Raw genomic sequence first — 17,946 nt, forward strand, 5'->3', positions numbered from 1 at the left:
AAGCTCCTGCAGCTCAGAGAAGCTGCATGGTTTGGAGCTAGAACCCACATCTCCTACCCTCAGTTTTCCCAGTAGCCTGTGGTCCCCCTTATTGATGTATTTTCAAACAGTTATCTCATTCCAGAGCTGAGAGAGTTTTTCTCAAGGAAATTTCTGTTGTGATCATTATAATGGGACTTGACTTGGGAATGGACTTCTGGCTTTAATCTACAACATGTGAGGTTAGCTCTGTAGTTCTTGAATTCAAACCCATCTGCCATTTGAATTCATCCATATTTATTGAGCACGTGTTTACATGAAAGTCACCAAAAATACAATGAAGACCAACACATACATGATTCTAGCCACCAAAGTGTCTGACTCCCTGTCTCTCATGTGTGTGTGTCTGTGTATGTGTGCACGCAGATGTGTGTATGTGCAGATGTGTGTGCACTTACATATGGAGGCCAGAGGAGGATGTTGGAATTCTAAGTCTTACTCCCTTGAGAAAGGATCACTCACTTTCTTATCTAGGCTAGCCAGAAAGCTCCTGTGATTCACCTGTCTCTACCTTATAACATTAGGGTTACAGCACAGGCAACTATGCCCAGCCTCATAAATACCCATAAAGGATATGCACATTGCAGGGACATGTAGCCCAAACTTGGCAGATGAGGAGGAATGCTTCCCAGAAGGGACCTTTGAAGTAAAGAGTAAAGAATGAGTGACAGTTTTAGCCAGATTAGAATTGGAGTAGAGGTACCTGGTCTACATAGCGAGTTCTAGGACAGCAGGGCTGTATAGAGAGACCCTGTCTTAAAAGAAGAATTGGAGTAGGGTGGGCAGTGCAGGTTCTAGAAAGTACAAGAGGAATATGAAGACATGCGGATGAGAATGTGGTCCCTGTGCCTCTATTCTTGTTATGAGGACAGATCCAATGATCCAGCTGTTAGGAAGAGTTGGATAAAGTAGGTCATTGGCAAGGCTCATGCTCAGAAAATAACCTCTTTGTCATGTCTTAACAGAAAAAGCTGGAGTCCCCACCACCGTCTACCAATCCCTTCCTGGAAGACGAGACAACACCAGAGATGGAGGAGCTGGCGCTGGAGAAAGGAGAGTTAGAGCAAGTGAGTCTGCTTGTGCTGTGGTGTGTCGTCACCGACGCCAGTGAGTCTGCTTGTGCTGTAGTGTGTCGTCACCGACGCCAGTGAGTCTGCTTGTGCTGTGGTGTGTCGTCACCGACGCCAGTGAGTCTGCTTGTGCTGTGGTGTGTCGTCACCGACGCCAGTGAGTCTGCTTGTGCTGTAGTGTGTCGTCACCGACGCCAGTGAGTCTGCTTGTGCTGTAGTGTGTCACCGACTCACTCATGCACCTTTCTGAAAGTGAGCTGGCTCATTTCACATAGGGTCTTTGGTTAGGGACGACACTCAGAGATCACTCTGGAGGTTGCATGAGGACCTGGTCAGGTAACGAAGAGCAGTTTTCCTGCCCCTAATCTGTTGCAGAAGAGCCTCCCCTCAGCATTTGGCCCCACAGCTCTCCTCTTCAGCCCACGTGGCAGAGCTGCCCAATACAGCTCTGCCTTGTTCAGCATCTGGGTCTGTCAGGACGCTTTCCTTCCTCCCATCCAACACCATGATGATGTGAGACACTGTGGGATTAGTAGTGTCTTGGACTGGGAGAGGCCTCCACACAGAACAAGCCAACATGGAAGCCACCGGGGAGGCCTTGGAAACGTCGGGGTAACCAGCGGCATCTTTGGAGAGTTCTTTTCAGAGCACACTAGCCGTTTTAATTTCCTTCAGCACTTTCTGTGCAGCTGAAATCTCCTCTCCCTTCCTCCTGCAGAATGGTGTTTGTGTCTCATTGCCGTTTTTTGTCAGGAGAGGTTAGAGCGGCAAGTCAGCCATTTCCGTTCGGGGTCAGCGCTCCTTCTTTGACTTTCCTACGCTCGCTGCTAGAGGATTGTCTGGTGACATCGTTTCTCTCCAGACACAGGCAAAGGGAGGTGGCTAGACACCAGCCTGAGGCAACCCCCGCCACACACTGTGCAGCTAGCCTGTGTCCTAGTGTGGCAAGGCTGTGTGAATTCTGACAGGAGTCACTGCAGAATTCCCAAGGCCATAAAACATGGCTGCTCCATTGTGTTTGTAATAACACAGATACCTCACATTTAAGGCACTTTACAATTTCACAATCTTTACACCTTTCTTTCATTGGCTTTCACAGTGCCTCCCTCTGGTTTCACAGGTGATCAGAGTAGCTCTGAGAAGGTCAACAGCTTGCTCAGGGCTGAGTTTGGAAGTGGGAGGGCCAGGACTAGCAGCCAGGTCTAGCAGATAGAAGCTGGAATTCCTTTCCTAGCCCACACCAACCCCCAACATGCACACACTTCATGGCTTATTAAAAAGTGGAGGCCGTAGAAATTAAGTTTACGGGCAGAACTGGAGGGTTGCTGTGAGTCTGTCCCAGAAAAGCGAGACTGGCTGTAACTTACTTAAAGCCACTGAATCATTGAGCAGCACAGAAGGGGACTGTTGCTTCTGACCCCAGAGCAGTTCTCAGTGTGGGAGCAGGGACTCAGGTTGGAGGGGCCTCATTCTTCCTGAAATTCCCCACCACGGATCTCTGTGAGTTCGAGGCCAGCCTAGGCTACAGAGTGAGTTCCAGGAAAGGCGCAAAGCTGTACAGAGAAACCCTGTCTCGAAAAACCAAAAAAAAGAAAAGAAAAGAAAGAAAGAAAAAAATCCTCCATCCCCCCTCCCATCTCCCCCATGCTGTCAGCTGCCTTTATCATGTTTAGAACCATGCAATTTGAGCACTTGGGTGCTCTGTGGTAGCTCATCACCTCTAGGTGTTATTATACTGGATTATCAGAGTCCCTTCACACCTTTGCACAGTTTTATAGGTATAATATGATTTCATTTTTGTCCTGTAGCTTTTTCTTCTTCATGAAAGCTTGAGGTGATTGTGCTAAGACCAAGACCTCTGGATCTAAAGACAAGCAGGTATAAAAGCAGAGCTCTGTGGTAAGGAAAATGCTGGACCTGTATCTGCTGCTCATAGCCATGTGGCCTCAGATAGGTTCTAGGTTCTCAGCCTCTCTGCTGTCTGCATGGTGACTTTCACAATTGTATTCTTTGATAGCTCATCAGACATAAGGAGTTAGGAGAGAAAGGGACCAAGGTCCCTGTAGCCAGAGCAGCTCCATTCTGAGTCACTTTGTATGTGGACTTCCAGAACAAGCTTGTTTTAAACCTGAAGTTTTACATGTATTAAAAAAAAAAATCCCTGATCTGGATGATATCCCCATAATTCAAGGCTGTTCTTTATTAGTAGTAACACTCATACAGTGACTAATGCCCTCCACATGCCACCCTCACCTCTGGCTGGATAGATGGAGTCTCAGCAGATCTCCCTCCCAGCAGCCAGTTGGCTTCTGGAGTTTTGTGTACTGGAAGAACAGGAGCTCTTGGGGTACAGGTAAGTGACTTCACAGCATTAGGGAGCTAGCCAAAGTGGGGGAGCCCCTACTTGTCCTGAGTTACTCTAGCCATCTCCTTGCTACAGCCAGTAGGCAGTTGGCCCCCAGGGTTGCTCCCTGCTGCAGTTTGTGCCTAGCTGCTGGGAAGGGAGTATGAACTTGAAAAGCAGCATTCACTTCTTGAAAGGACCCCATTGCCAAGATAGTCCCAGTGATTAAAAAACAAACAAGGTACTGAGGGCACAGGAGGAGAGAGAAGAAATCAGGAGTTTCTGGTTTAAAAATGTACCCTTCTGGTGATCCGAGCAGTTAGATTTAATCTGTTTACATTGGATAGTAATAAAAGGAAATGGGACCAGCTGCAGACCTCCTTACTGTGACAACAGTAACCTTTTATTATTCCATCAAACTCTGGGAGGAAATAGCTTAAACATCTGCAGTGTTTGGACAGAATTCACACACTCAGCAGTCCAGCCTGAATGCTACTGCTAAATGACTTAGTGTGTTCTTTAAGCTGCAGATCAGCTCTTTGGGGAGCTGCCTGGTGCAAAGGGAGACACCAGTAAGGGCTGGAATTCCAGCACCTCCTCGCTATACATGAGCACATAATAGAGCAGCTGTGGGCAGGGGCAGCCCTGTGGACAAGGAGTAAGAGGAAGAAATCTGGGCAGTCCCTCCTGTTATCCCCATCTTGCTTCAGCTTGTGATAAAAACTCACCAATAGGAAGGAGCTCAGTACTGTGGCAGGACCAATGATGGACAAGACAGAGGTAGGTCAGTTACCTAAGTGGAGATGGGACACCTGCCTGTCTGGTAATGCAGCTTTTTGTGCATTCTGTGGGGCCTTGCCATGCATAGCACCTGTGAAGATCATGCTAGATGACTTGTAAACCTGGCACTGAGGAAGTTAAAGCTGGAGGATTGTAGTTCAAGGCCAGGCTGCAATACATAGTTCAAGGCCCTGTCTCAAACCAAACAAAATGAGCCAGTAAGAATGGCTCACTGAGTAAAGGTGCCTCTGTGCAAGCCTGACAAATTGAGTTCAGTCCCCAGAACCCGTGTAAAGATGTTTTGTGGGGGATCCACTAGAAAAGACTACTTCGACATGGGTTTAAGCCAATATAAAGTCTTTACTAGAGTAGTCAGCTGATAACACTGGGTGTTAGGGATCCGAGTATAGCCCTGAGTGTCTTCCCCAGGATGAGCTTTGAAGCTAAATAAATAAATATAAAATTAAATTAAGAAAAAAAAAACCCACATCCTTGCTTGACATACTTCTGTTAATAAGAACTGTTAGCCAGAAGCAGAAGCCAAAAAGCAAGGATGGTACATTTAGAGACTTTGGGTTTTTATCTTTGTTTGGCTGGTGATGGTGTCCACATGCCGAGTTTTATGGCCTGAATGGTACTTCCACTATGGAGTCAATTGTACTAAGTTCTGGGGGTATGTTACAGATGGAAGGAGAAAACTGACTCCACAAAGTTGTCCTCTGACTTCCATAAACTTGCCCCCCCACTAATAATAATAACGACAACAACAATAAATAGATAATAATAATAATAAGCAAAACAAAGGACAAGATGAGCAGTGCAGGTTAGGGAGGGATCCTAGTTAGTAAAGCCCTCGCCTTTGTAAGTATGAGGGCCTGAATTTGGATCTCCAGAATCCATGTAAAAAGCTGGCTGTGGTGGGAAGCACCTCTAATCCCAGGCGTGGGAGACGAGGCTGAAACAGACAGGTCCCTGGCGGCCACCGGGGGCTAGCCTAGCCTGCTTGACAAAGCTGCAGTCCAAAAGGTGGGAGGCACCTGAGAACGACTCCCTAGGTTATCCTCGTTTCCACACTTCTCCCCAGCTTGTGCAGCACAGCTACATGAACATGCACCTCCTCAACACACACAGAGAAGGGAATAATACTAATGGTTATATTTTAATCACTGAACAGATACCTGGCTAGGATACCACAATTCCCCAATCTACAGTCAGGCTATCTAGTCCTACAAAGACAGATTGAATCACATTTTTCTGTATTATTAACAAAATACCTTATCAAAAATAATACAATAAGAAAACAGAGAGAATGGGGTCTGGAGAGATGGCCCAGCAGGTAAAAGTCTTGCTGCAGAGGCACAAAGACCTGAGTTCAGCCCCCAGCCCCATATAAAAGTGAGATGTGCTGTGCCCACCTGTAGCTTCAGCACTGGCGGAGCAAAGGCAGGTGGATCCAGAGGCTTTGCTGGCCACCAAGTCTAGCTGAAATGGCGAACTCAGGGTTCACTGAGGGGTGGCTCTCTCAGAAAGAAAACACGGTGGGAAGCGATAGACATCCCAAATCTACCTCTGCCACCCCACACAGGTGAACACCCTGCACACACAGAAGAAAGGGTGAGAATCATTCCTCACAGCCTTCCTGCTCCGTGCTGGGTCATCTGTGTTAAACTAGTAGAAGCAGAAATAGCTCCCGGCATCTGTGCTGTGAGGGGACCAGCTGTGGACTGGATAAAGCCCTCTGCTTTCCCAGCGACCCTCTCAAAGTCCAACCTGGGGCCCAGCATTGGCAGTGGTTTCCAGAAGACAATGTATCATTAAGAAGGACCAGAGATTTGAACAGGTGTGATTTGTGGTGGCATATCCCTGTAATTTCAGTACTTAGGAGGTAGAGCTAGGAGCATTTTCTGGGATACACAGTGAGACTCTGTCTTAAAAAACAAAACCAGAAAAAGAGTTTCTCGAAATCTAGCCTAAAATTTTAAAACATGAAACTCATGGAAGGTGAAAGAAAGATGAAATTATAGGATGCATGTAATGTTGACCTTTGTTTTTTCTTTCTATAGTCTTGGCTAGCCCAGAACTCAATAGAAATCCCCCTGTATCTGCCTCCCAAATGCTGGAACTAAAGACGTGATCCACCACACACAGCAACATTTAATTTTTGTTGAAAATTATTCATTTTTAAATGTTTGGGGTTTTTGGTTTTTTGTTTTTGAGACAGGCTCTCTCTATGTAGCCTTGACTGGCCTAGAGCTTATTCTGTAGACCAGGATGGCCTAGAACTCACAGAGATCTGCCTGAGATTAAAGACATGAGCCACTACATCAGCTAAAAGACAATTTTAACCCATTACAGTGGTTTGTAAGTAACCAGATGCTAAGATAAGGTAGATGTGTTTTTGTCTATCACTGGATGGTAGCTTTCCCAGTACTTGGCAGTTATTTTTAGTCTTAGAATTTCTTTATCTTTTTTTATTTATCTAGAGTGTAGGGAAGGGAACACATACCTTGATACTTGTCTGGAGGTCAAAGGACAACTTGAGAGTTGGTTCTCTTCTTCCACGGTGTGGGCTCTGGGGAGCACACATGTTGTCAGCCTTGGTGCTAAGTGTCCTGTCTGCTGAGCCCGCTCACTGCCCCAGACTTTGTTTGTTGAGACAGGGTATCACCGTATTGGCAGGGTTGTTCTCAAGCTGTGGCCTCAAACTGTTCTCCTGCCTCTGTCTCCCATGTAGCTAGTATGTGCCACCACACCTAGCTTTTTTTAGTGCTCATTAAAATAGAAGCAGTTTAAGAGTGTAGGCTTATATAAAGTGTCCTTACCACTAATCATCATCATATTCATATTCATAATCAAAATGGAGGTGAGAGAAAGGAGGAGCTTTGATGGCAGTATTAATTTCACAAATGTATGCCTATCTCTGAATTTAGTGTGGTGTGTACATTATGCACTGTGTGTGTGTCTCCTCTGTATAGGTTTTTTGTTTTGTTTTGTTTAATATACCAATGGAACCATATCTCTAGTCCTTTTTTCCCCTGGGATAGTTATCTCGTTTTGTAGCCCAAGCTAGCCTCAGACTTCAGCTCCTGTTGCTCTGAAGTGCTGAGGTAGCAGGAGTACAGCAGGATGGCCAGCTTAAGCTTGCTTGCTTGTATGCAGTAGTTGTTCCTCATTAAGCTAGTTAATGGAGCGTGTTGGGAGAATGCTTGCTAGTGTGCAAGACCTCGGAGTGATCTCCAGAGCTACAAAAAGGAAGAAAAGGGTACAAGGTTCTAACCAACAAGTGTCTTGCAAGCATGGCTTGTGTTAAGCTTGAACTCTATATCTTTGGCTCAGAGTCCTTTTGGGACGTGCCTTGGGACTGCTGGTGGAGGAGCTCAGCGCCTCTGGTGCCCAGGCTGTGTAGTAGGAGTGGTAAGACTGCCGGGAAGGAACGATGAGAAGGTGCCAAGCATCAGGATTATAATAACAAGGAGCAGAGACTACCAATACAAAGTGTTCTTGAAATTCAGCCCGGATTTAACGTTTGAAAACATCCACTGATGATGAGCTTCCAAATAAAAGATGCATGCAATATCGGCATAGCAGTAAATCTTCCATCACACACAGCAAGTCAGAGATGCGGGTGAGAGCTGGTGGTGGCTCACCAGATGGATCATGATGTGACTGACGCAGCCCTGTGTCCACTGCTCCTGTCTGTGAGCTAAGAGTGAACTTGGATGTTTTCTTTGAAATTGCTTAAAAACTTGCAGAAGTTGCTCAAACATAGGGTTCATGTTCATTCATATTTTTCCCTCCTCTCTTTCCAGCCAAAGAAGCCCAAGGCCCCAGACAATCCATTTCATGGCATTGTTTCCAAGTGTTTTGAGCCTCACCTCTACGTGTACATTGAGTCCCAGGACAAGTGAGTGACGAGCGTTCTGCTGTTTCCTGCCTGTGTTTCTAGCCTCTGATTGTTGGATCCTACACAAGGACAACCCCTTCTTGAGCTCATTGAGGATATCATTGTATATTCTCTGTGACTGTTTATTTTGTCTATAATTTGTTCATTCGAGACAGGATATGTAGCTTTGGCTAACTCACAGAGATCTGCCTGCCTCTGCCTCCCAGCTGCTGAGACTAAAGGTATGTGCCACTACCCTGGCATATTTTCCTCATAAACTTAAGCTGCCTGAGCTTGGCTGTATAAGCCTCCATGTGGCTCTGAACACCTCCCACCCCCACCCCCATGTGGATGCTAAGCTTTTGAGGGCTGACTGCACATCACCCCACAAAGTGTCGGGCACCCAGACATTCTAAGAAAGCCTAGTTCCTGAAGTATGTGCTTTCAATTATAATATGGCTTTTCATTGTGAGGTAATTTTGACTGTCAAAAAAAATTTAAAACAGCACAAAAATTCTCCGCTAGCCTTCCCCAGGCCTGGAAATATCTTAATGTAAATACAATTACCTAATTCAGAAAGTAAGATTGATCCTTTTTCTGGTCCAGGACCTAATAATCATGAAATTAGCTGTGGTCTCTGGAGTCTCCTTTCAGCCTGACTTCCTTGTTTTTCTTAGTCTTTCTCACCTTGACATTGTTAGAGGGTTGACCAAATGTTTCAGATGCTTGTGAGATGCTGTCAGTTTCCATTTGCCCGATGCTGTGCCCCCGCCACACCCCCTCTTTTGAAACAGTTTCTGTGTCGCCCAGGCTGCTCTCAAACTCCTGGGGTCAAGTGATCCTCCCGCCTCAGCTCTCTGACTACTGGAACTACACACACCATATCTATTAATGTATTGTCTTTCTTAAGCCTAAGCTGTGAGCTGACATGATAGCACACACTATAATCCATGGCTTAGGAGGTGGGGGCGGGACAGTTTCAAGTTTGGAGCCAGTCTGAGCTGCTTGTGTGAGACCATGTGCCCACACGACAAAGTCAGGGGTGTTGCATCCTTCTCGGGCTCAGTCAACTGCTGATGTTGACTCTGTTGGCTACGGTGAAGCCTGCCAGCCTTCTCCACTGTCAAGTTACAGTTTTCTTTCTTTAAGTGTCTTGCAGGGAATGGTTTGAGACTGGGGGAGCATCCTGTTTCTTGTTGTCGTGTTGGCTCATGTTAGCAGGGTTTGTTGATTCTTGCCTGCAGTTCTCACTGTCTAAGATTGACCTTCTGTTCCCATCATTTCTTCTCCACTTTCTAATTGGAATTCTACTGTAGGGAAGTTCTACCTTCTTCCGCATTTGTTTGTATCAGTTATGGACTTGGAATTATCCATGTAACACACATGCTTTTTCACAGACTTACAGACTCCATACATTTTCACAAGCCAGGTCCCTCCCAGCCGAGTTTCCTCACAGCCAGAAGTGGATGTTGATGATCTAGGGTACCTTGTTCACAGGAAGCTATTCACAAAGGAGGGAGGCCCTCCTCATCTTTGTATATGGCCAGAGTCACTCACTATTAAAGTCACTGGACAGCAGGCTTTGGGAAAGTTGAGGACACAGGCTGGACCAGGTTACAAGGTCTCCAAGGACACACATGGGAAGACAGACTGCAGCTCACACAGGAGAACACACACAGGAAACTGGCTACAGCTGTGAGGAAGGAAGGCCTTGAGGTCCTTCTCTGGGAAACACTTGGGCCCCTTTGCCTTTGTTCTCCTTTGTCTTTCTTTTCCTTTTTCCTTTCTAATGCTTCTGTCCTGGGTGAGCAACTCCCTATCTCCAGGCCTGCTTCAGGATGAGCAGGAAGAAGAGAAGAATGTTTTGAGTAGATCACTACAGGAGCACATCATGTCCATCTACTTGATCTTGCAGGCACAAACCCCTTACCTTTTCTTTTATCCAGAATATAAACTTTGTGAAGGACCTTCCATTGTTAACAAAAGGAACTCACCTCACACCGGGGGAAAAAGAAAGCTGTTTTGAGAAGGCTGGGCTTCCTCCCTGCCCTTGGGGTGTGTCCACCAGGCTCACAGAGGGAAGCAGTTACTATTACTACTTTGTTCTTGAAAGCACCCCAGCACCACTCCCCCTATCCTGGTGTGTGTGTGTGTGTGTGTGTGTGTCTTGGTGTCATTTCTCAGGAGATGTCACCTTATTTTTTTGAGGCAAGGTCTCTCACACTGCCTGGCACTTAATGAGTAGACTAGGCTGATTTGACAGTGGGCCCCGAGGATCCTCTAGTCTCACCTCTCCAGTGCTGGGATTGTACATGTATGCCGCCACACCTGGGTTTGTTTAATATAGATTCTAGGGCTCAAACTCAGGTCTTCATGCTTGTGTGATAAGCACTTAATCAACTGAGCGTCTCCCTAGCCATCAACCCATATATGGTCCTAGAATTCTCTTTTCAAAAGGACCCAAAAGCTATTTGGCCCAGACCTTCCTGGTCTTAAGAGTCTCTTTTCTCGCTTATAATTCTATTGTCTACTTTTGCATGGACCTGACTCATCAAAGTCTGCGTGTTGCTCATGATGCTTTGGCAAAGAGCCAGGCCTCCCTCCTTAGGGCCTCTCAGTCTATGGAAGATGCGACACTGGCTTTTTGGCTGGCATTTGCCCTCCTAGAATGTTTTCAAGCACTGGAGGGGGGGCACCTCTGGGGAAGGGGCTACAGGACTGCACTGCAGTCACACGGTAACGCAGAGCAGGGGCCTGAAGCAGAAGAGAGAGGAAGACCTCCATCTCCTCTCCTGTCAGAGCACTCAGACATGATGCCTGCAGTGCTTATTAACCTCTGACAAGTCATAGAGCCTTTAAAAATCCTGGAGGCATGGGCCTATAATCCCAGCTACTCAGAGGGCAGAGAGATGGCAAATTCAAGGCCTGCCTAGGTTACAGAATGAGTTCACGTCCAGCCTGGGCAACTTAGTGAGACCTTGCCTCAAAAATACAATGTAGCCGGGTGGTGGTGGTGCACGCCTTTAATCTCAGCACTCGGGAGGCAGAGCCAGGCAGATCTCTGTGAGTTCCAGGCTAGCCTGGGCTACAGTGCGAGATTCAGGACAGGCACCAAAACTACACAGAGAAACCCTGTCTTGGAAAGAAAAAAAAAAAAAAAAAAAAAGAGGCAGGGATATAGCTTAGTGCTGGAGTACTTGCCTAACATGTACAAGGTTCTGGTTCAATCCCCAGTATCATAAATAAGTAAACAAACAAATAAATAGTAAGCCATAGATAGACTTCTTGTAAAAACAATTAGTTATGCACACATAGTAATTTTGAGCATGATTTCAAGGGACTTTTAGGATCCATTTTTCCCTTTGGTCAGAGAATCCTGAAGAGAGAGAGAGAGAGAGAGAGAGAGAGAGAGAGAGAGAGAGAGAACGAACCAGCTCAGATTAGACTGATGTGGACAGTCACTTCTCTCACCATACCCCAGACTCCAATCTGCAAGGGAGGAGAGTTACAGACCTTTCACAAGCTCTCAGGTGACAGAGCCCAATGGAGCAGAAAGCAGGAGTCTGGATGTCAGAAGGACCTGGATTCCAGTCTGCACTCACCAGCCTGGAGCCTCCAGCATGCTACTTAACCCCTTCCATTCTGTCTTGTCCTGTTTGCAGCACGGTTCATCAGCCCATCTCATAGGCTTTGATGGGAGTGAAACACAATGGTGAGAGGCCCCTTGGCCCACAGCAAGTGACGTTCAGGGACTCGGGCCTGCCCTGCTCCCTCTCGGGTCCTGTTCAGGATGCCTGTGTGGGAAGGTGGCCTCATCAGTGTTGCAGGCTCATATGGGGTCAGGAATGGGGTCTGTGCTCTCATCTCCTCAGCAGTCTGCCTGTCCAGGGAACATTCTGGCAGTGCCTGCTGGACAAATAGCCAAGCAGCAGAAGGAGGTCCACAAGCCAGTCTCTAGGAAGGTGGCAAGAAGCAAGTCCCCGAAAGCCACCTGTGTGACAAGCTGGGCTAAGCTGTCCTTACATTCATGAAGTGATTTCCCCATTTCTGTGTCCACCCTAAGAAGGTGTTGTAGCTTCTGCTCAGGAGCTGCAGTGACGTCCTGACTGACTTGTGGCAGGGGTTTACACATCAGCACCATCTTCCCTCTACCCTGTGGTCTTCCTTGTCAGGAAGGTCCTGTGACTCAACTCTGGTGAGTTTCCTACATAACTTCTGTTCGAGTTCCCACTCCCTCCTTGACTCTGTCACACCTACAACCCTTCTGTAACTAGTTCTTTTTTCTTTTGAAATAACTTGTACTTACAGAAGAGTTTGAAGAAAAAGCCTGCAGAACTGTTTTCCCTTCACCGGGCTTCTCGGTCGTTGACCTCTCCTGCCTTTATGTCACACACATCTACATGTATATACACATACATTTTTAAAGTCATTTGAACTCTCAAATCTCAGAAAAGACTTCCTATTACTCAGTAATACTTCATTGTGTATGCCCTAAAAACAAGGATCTGAGGCTGAAAAGATGGTTCCACACAGTAATAAGAATTCTTGCTCTGGCTTCTTGCTCTGGCCGGGCGGTGGTGGCGCATGCCTTTAATCCCAGCACTCGGGAGGCAGAGGCAGGCGGATCTCTGTGAGTTTGAGGCCAGCCTGGACTACCAAGTGAGTTCCAGGAAAGGCGCAAAGCTACACAGAGAAACCCTATCTTGAATAACCAAAAAAAAAAAAAAAAAAAAAAGAATTCTTGCTCTTACAGAGGACCTGAGTTCAGCTCCCAGAACCCACATCATGCAGCTCACAACCACCTGGAACCCTAACTTCAGGAGATCTTACAATGTCTCCTGGGCCCTGTGGGCATACACATACACATTCATACACACAGACAGACTCATATGCATACACATAAATAAAAAATACAGGTTAGGGATGTGGATCAGTGGTAGAGTGTTTACCTAGTGTGATCAAGGTAAATCCTTGACCATGGTCTGAGTCACAGCACTGCTTCAAACAAGCAAACAAACATTTGGGGGCTGGAGAGCAGGTTCAGTGGCCAAAGCACTGACTGCTCTTTCAGAAGATTGAAATTGGGTTCCCAGATCTCACAGCTGCCTGGAACTACCACTCCAGGGAGTCCTCTTCCGGCACATACACATGTGCAGATACATGTGTACATATGTACATATATACATACATACATGTAAGTAAATGATGACTCTTTTGAAAATAAGTAAAAACTTAGACAGACCCAGTCTACATAACTATAGTATAATCTTCAGAGTCACATTGATCTCTATTACCAATTGAATCTAGGGGTCATGTTCCATTTTACCAGTTATGTTTAATTAATTCCATAATTTATTTATTTTAAGACAAGATCTCATATATTGCATGCTGCCCTCAAACTTGCTATATAGCTGAAGATGACTTGAATTATTTATTTGTTTATTTATTTATTTTTGAGACGGTTTCTCTGTGTAGCCCTGGCTGTCCTAGAACTCACTCTGTAGACCAGGCTGGTCTGGAACTCACAGAGATTTGTCTGCTTCTGCCACCTGAGTGCTGGGATTAAAGATGACCCGAACTTTTTTTAAAAAATGCGTGTGTGTGTGTGTGTGTGTGTGTGTGTGTGTGTGTGTGTGTGAACATGGCTCACAAATTCTGATTTTATTCAATGGATTATCTCCCACCCTCTTTTCTTTTTATTAGAATTGATTTGTACTTTTAGAAAAATTATACAGGTTTCCCATATTCCATACCCTACACTCTCTTTAATATTAATGTCTTCCATAGCCATAGCAAATTATCAAAACTGGCATGTGACATGTGTATAGTGGCAGATGCTTTTGATCCAACACTCAGATGCTGAGACAGGAGGATCGTAAATTCTGGGCCATCCTGGGCTACATAGCAAAGTCCTGTCTCGAAACCCAAACAACAAAGCCTGGAAGTTAAGTCACTACGGTATTGTTACCAGTCTCCAGGACTTGCCTGGCCCCTCCCTGCCAGTTTCTCCACTACTACCCTTTTTCTCTATGGATTGGTCATTTGAGTGCTCAGGTTCCCCGAGATGGGGCCAGTGTGAGCCTCTCGCTGGCTCTTCATCTTTTTTACATGCCCCTATCATTTCCTCAATACTCCCTTTTTTTCTGGCACAATAAAATGTACCGGGCTTATCTTGTGTTCTGAGTCCAGCCCTAGGGTTATGCTTGCAACCAGGCTCCCCATTTCCTCTGTGTGGAGGAACTGTAGATACCAAGCCCTGGTGTGACTGAGCTGGGTGCTGCTGGGTGCTACTGCTTGCAGGCACTCAGCTGAGAGAACTGTGTCTGTATGAACATTCATGCATCCACACATGACTTTACACTAAAGCCTGTGGATTCATGCTAAGACCCCCATTCTAACCTAAGAGCACAGGAGGTCCTATGCTGATAACTGCCTTCTATAACACAACAGTAAAAAAGTGTTACATTTACTTGCTCCCTCCATTTGTCCATAGATAGCCCACCTCTCAGTCTCTTTCAACCCCACTGCTCACCCCAGAGCCAAGTGCACAGCTCTGGCCCAAGAGAAGTGAAAAGGGAAGTGTTAGTGGGTGCAACCCTGAGAGCATGCATGCTGAATCTATGTGGGGCTCCTGGGCCGTCTCCTCCCAGGGCTACTGCTACTTTGCTTTCCAGCCTGACTTACTGTTTCTGAATGCTAACTGCAGATCCACCAGCAAATATCATGCTAAGCCCAGCCTGCCATGAAGATTGTTTAGTCTCCGTTGTTTAATCCTTCCCTGCACTGATACCACTCTGTAATACTCTTTAGTCTTTATGCATTTTAACTTAACCAGCAGAACTCCAACAGTGTGTCATGTGAAGCCTGCAAATGCTCACACAGTACTTGGGGACAAAGTTCAAGCTGCAGAGAAGAGAGAGAAAGAAACCACATATCTGTGATGTTTCTCTCAGCTAGGGAGTCAGGAACAGCAGTATGGCATGTATCTGCATATTGCTCCATAGACCTGAGGTCAAAGCGTGGGAGAGTGAATGCCTGAAGTCAAGTCAGTGCCAATAAATCTATGACCTTAGGCAAAGACACTTCAAGTACCAACCTTGGTTTCTTCGCCTTTAAAACAGCAATAATAACATCTTCAATATAAAGCTTTGGGGAGGAATAAATGAGATTGTATTTATAACACATCTTATAAGCTAATAGGAGAAAAAGACCAAGAAGAAAAGAGCGGGGGAAAAGTGTGTTGTGCAGTGTTAAAGATACAAGGGGCTGGAGAGTTGTCTGAGCAGTTAAGAGCACTGGCTACACTCACATGGGAGCTTACAACACTGATAACTCCAATACCAGGAGGTCCAACACCCTCTTCTGGCCTACTCAGGTACTGCATGCACATGGTGCACAGACATACATGCAGGCACACACTCGTTCACATAAAATAAATAAAATCTCAAAAAAAAAGAATAAAGATCTGAAGGGATTGCAGTGAGAATTCAGAGGGGTGTTACTGCCACGTTCAAGGTGAGACTTTTTACTTTGCATCTCCACCCTCAACCAAGTTCTTCCTGTCCTTTACATCTCCCTCACATGTAGTCTGTACTCACCTCTCTTTGTTTATGGATCTCATGTAGCCCAGGCTGGCCTCACCTTGTTATGTAGCAGAGGATGGCTTCCCAATCCCTCTGGGTCTACCTCTCACCTCTGGCTGCATGTTTTTGTTCCCTCCCTGAAGCTGCTGCAGACTTTCTCTTGCTCTGACTTAGCATTCTTTCACTGTCTTGAAATGTGAATAATCTCAGCATTCAGAGATTCTCAACACTCCACGGCCTCCTGAGCAGGGCTTGACCATTTGTAAACTCTTACTTGATTGTACTTGCTTTGGGGTAAAAAAGGCTCCCTTGTGGTTCCAGTCCACAGATTGTTGTGCCACAAATGCCTTTTTCCATTAATTCTACATGAAGACCTTGCCAAAATGTCTGGAAGTAGTGATAGCCTTAAGTTAAATTTATTTGTATCTTGCACTTACAGCCCTTGAGCCTTGCACATGGTGAGTTGTGGTTGGCATTTAGCTGGACTGGCTCAGCCCTTCATAAGCAGTGAATGCACAGGTTCCCACTGGGGCATCTTCTATTCTTCCTCTGCAAAGCTCATTATCTCATGTCTTACAGGACATGGATACATGCTGGTGTGGAGTGGAAGAGAGCACAGGGAGGCTTCCTTAGCAGGTTTCTTTCTCATCTGCAATAGAGAACAATGTCAAAAGTAACTAGGTGGACAGTCTGCAGAATGTAATCTTTAGAGGTTTTGTGTGTGTGTGTGTACAATTTCTCCATGCTGTGTGAGCATGATTAATTACAATCTTACTCATCAGGCTAACTCTGAAGTAGGAAGTAGTAGGTGAGGATAGTTACAGTGCTGAGGATAGATGAGTGATCACAGTAAAGTTACTACAGAGCCCACCCCTGGCTCTGTTGGCACCGTCTGTGTGCAGATTAGACTCCCCAGCAGACTGAGTGCATTCTTTCCCTCCATTTCACCTCCTCCTCCACTGCCCCAGCCCCTGTCCAGGTCTGCTTCTGTACCACTTTATTCCCATCCCAAGGAACAAAATGGGGAGGGTGGTCAGCTAAGCATGCTTTGGGTACCGACATGCAGATTAACCTGGCACACCAGCCTGCACAGTGGGCTGAGGGAGCGTGAACAAACACCTGCCCGGCAAGGGAGAGCCAGTAGTGGACACAGGAGGAGACCTTCCTGCTGTAAAGCAGCAGCTGCCTCTCTACCAGGTGCTAGCTGGAGTGCTGTCCTCAGTACGATGGAATTACAGCATGGACCAGGGAACAGGCACTGCTGATTCACGCCCCCACTGTACACCAGGGTAAGAACAGCTTGACACATCACACACTCTGGTAACGTGTTAACTCAAGTGCCAAAACCACATGCATGCCATTCCAGCACCGGGGAGACTGAGGCAGGATGATCACAAGTTTAACCCTATCTGGAAAAAACATTAGTAAGAGCCAGGTGTATAGCACACACTATCAACCAGCACTCAGGAGGCTAATACAAAAGCAGAGTCATTAACTTCAAAGCCAGCCTGGGCTATAGAGTAGACCTCGTCTCAAAACAGATGGACAAGCCAAAAAAAAAAAAAAAAAAAAAAATCCCATGGCAGTGAGTGGCTGGTGCTGGCAATTCCAGTTGAGAGAGCAGGTATTCGTCTGAGTTGTGCAGTGAGACCTGGGCCTAGGAGACAAGCAGAAAGGTGTTTTGGTCCGGAGGTGACAGGTGAAGGCCCAGCAATGGGGACTGGCCTAGGTACCTGGCTGGAGCAGAGGCCTGCCATGCCGGAGAGTTGTGAAGGTCCATGGGAAAGTAGGGCAGGAAAAGTTTGTTCAGAGTGGGGGTGTGGCCAGACATTTTCCAAGGTCAACTAAAGAGGCCCTTCTCTCCATGGGCAGAGACCTAGCCTGGGTGAAGCAGCCACATCTGGATGTCATAAACTTTGAATAACAAAAGCACTGGAGTAAAATGTCAATTGTTTCCTATTCCTGCTAATCGGTGCTGTGTGTGGTTCTTGCCTTTTTCTTCTTATTGTATAAATATAGTTTTAAAACACAGCTGGATTCTTGTAGCCTTAGCCAGCAAGTTAAAAAGGTGCCACATGTCAAGAATGGGGCCTCCCACTGTCCACACAGCAGAGCTGTGCAGAGGACAGTGGTTATGGCCCTGCTAGAGTCCAGCCCCTGATGACTCCAGGTGACTGGGACAAATTGAGGGATGTCTGACTGGGAAAGTGGAGACAGATCACAGCCGCTGTCACCACCATGACCAGG

General features: G+C 46.3%; 1 protein-coding gene across 1 annotated transcript in view; it reads left to right on the forward strand.

The window, feature by feature from the left end:
• Positions 1 to 17,946, forward strand: part of Vps53 (VPS53 subunit of GARP complex) — a 151,173-nt gene that overhangs the window by 85,357 nt on the left and 47,870 nt on the right. The window contains exons 12-13 of the mRNA XM_052756010.1: positions 1,005 to 1,106; positions 8,043 to 8,137. Of these exons, the coding sequence (XP_052611970.1) occupies positions 1,005 to 1,106; positions 8,043 to 8,137 (197 nt within the window). The remainder of the gene's footprint in view (positions 1 to 1,004; positions 1,107 to 8,042; positions 8,138 to 17,946) is intronic.

Source organism: Peromyscus californicus, unplaced genomic scaffold, assembly GCF_007827085.1.
Source record: "Peromyscus californicus insignis strain IS unplaced genomic scaffold, ASM782708v3 Scaffold_3__1_contigs__length_106647218, whole genome shotgun sequence".
In the NCBI taxonomy this organism is placed as follows: domain Eukaryota; kingdom Metazoa; phylum Chordata; class Mammalia; order Rodentia; family Cricetidae; genus Peromyscus; species Peromyscus californicus.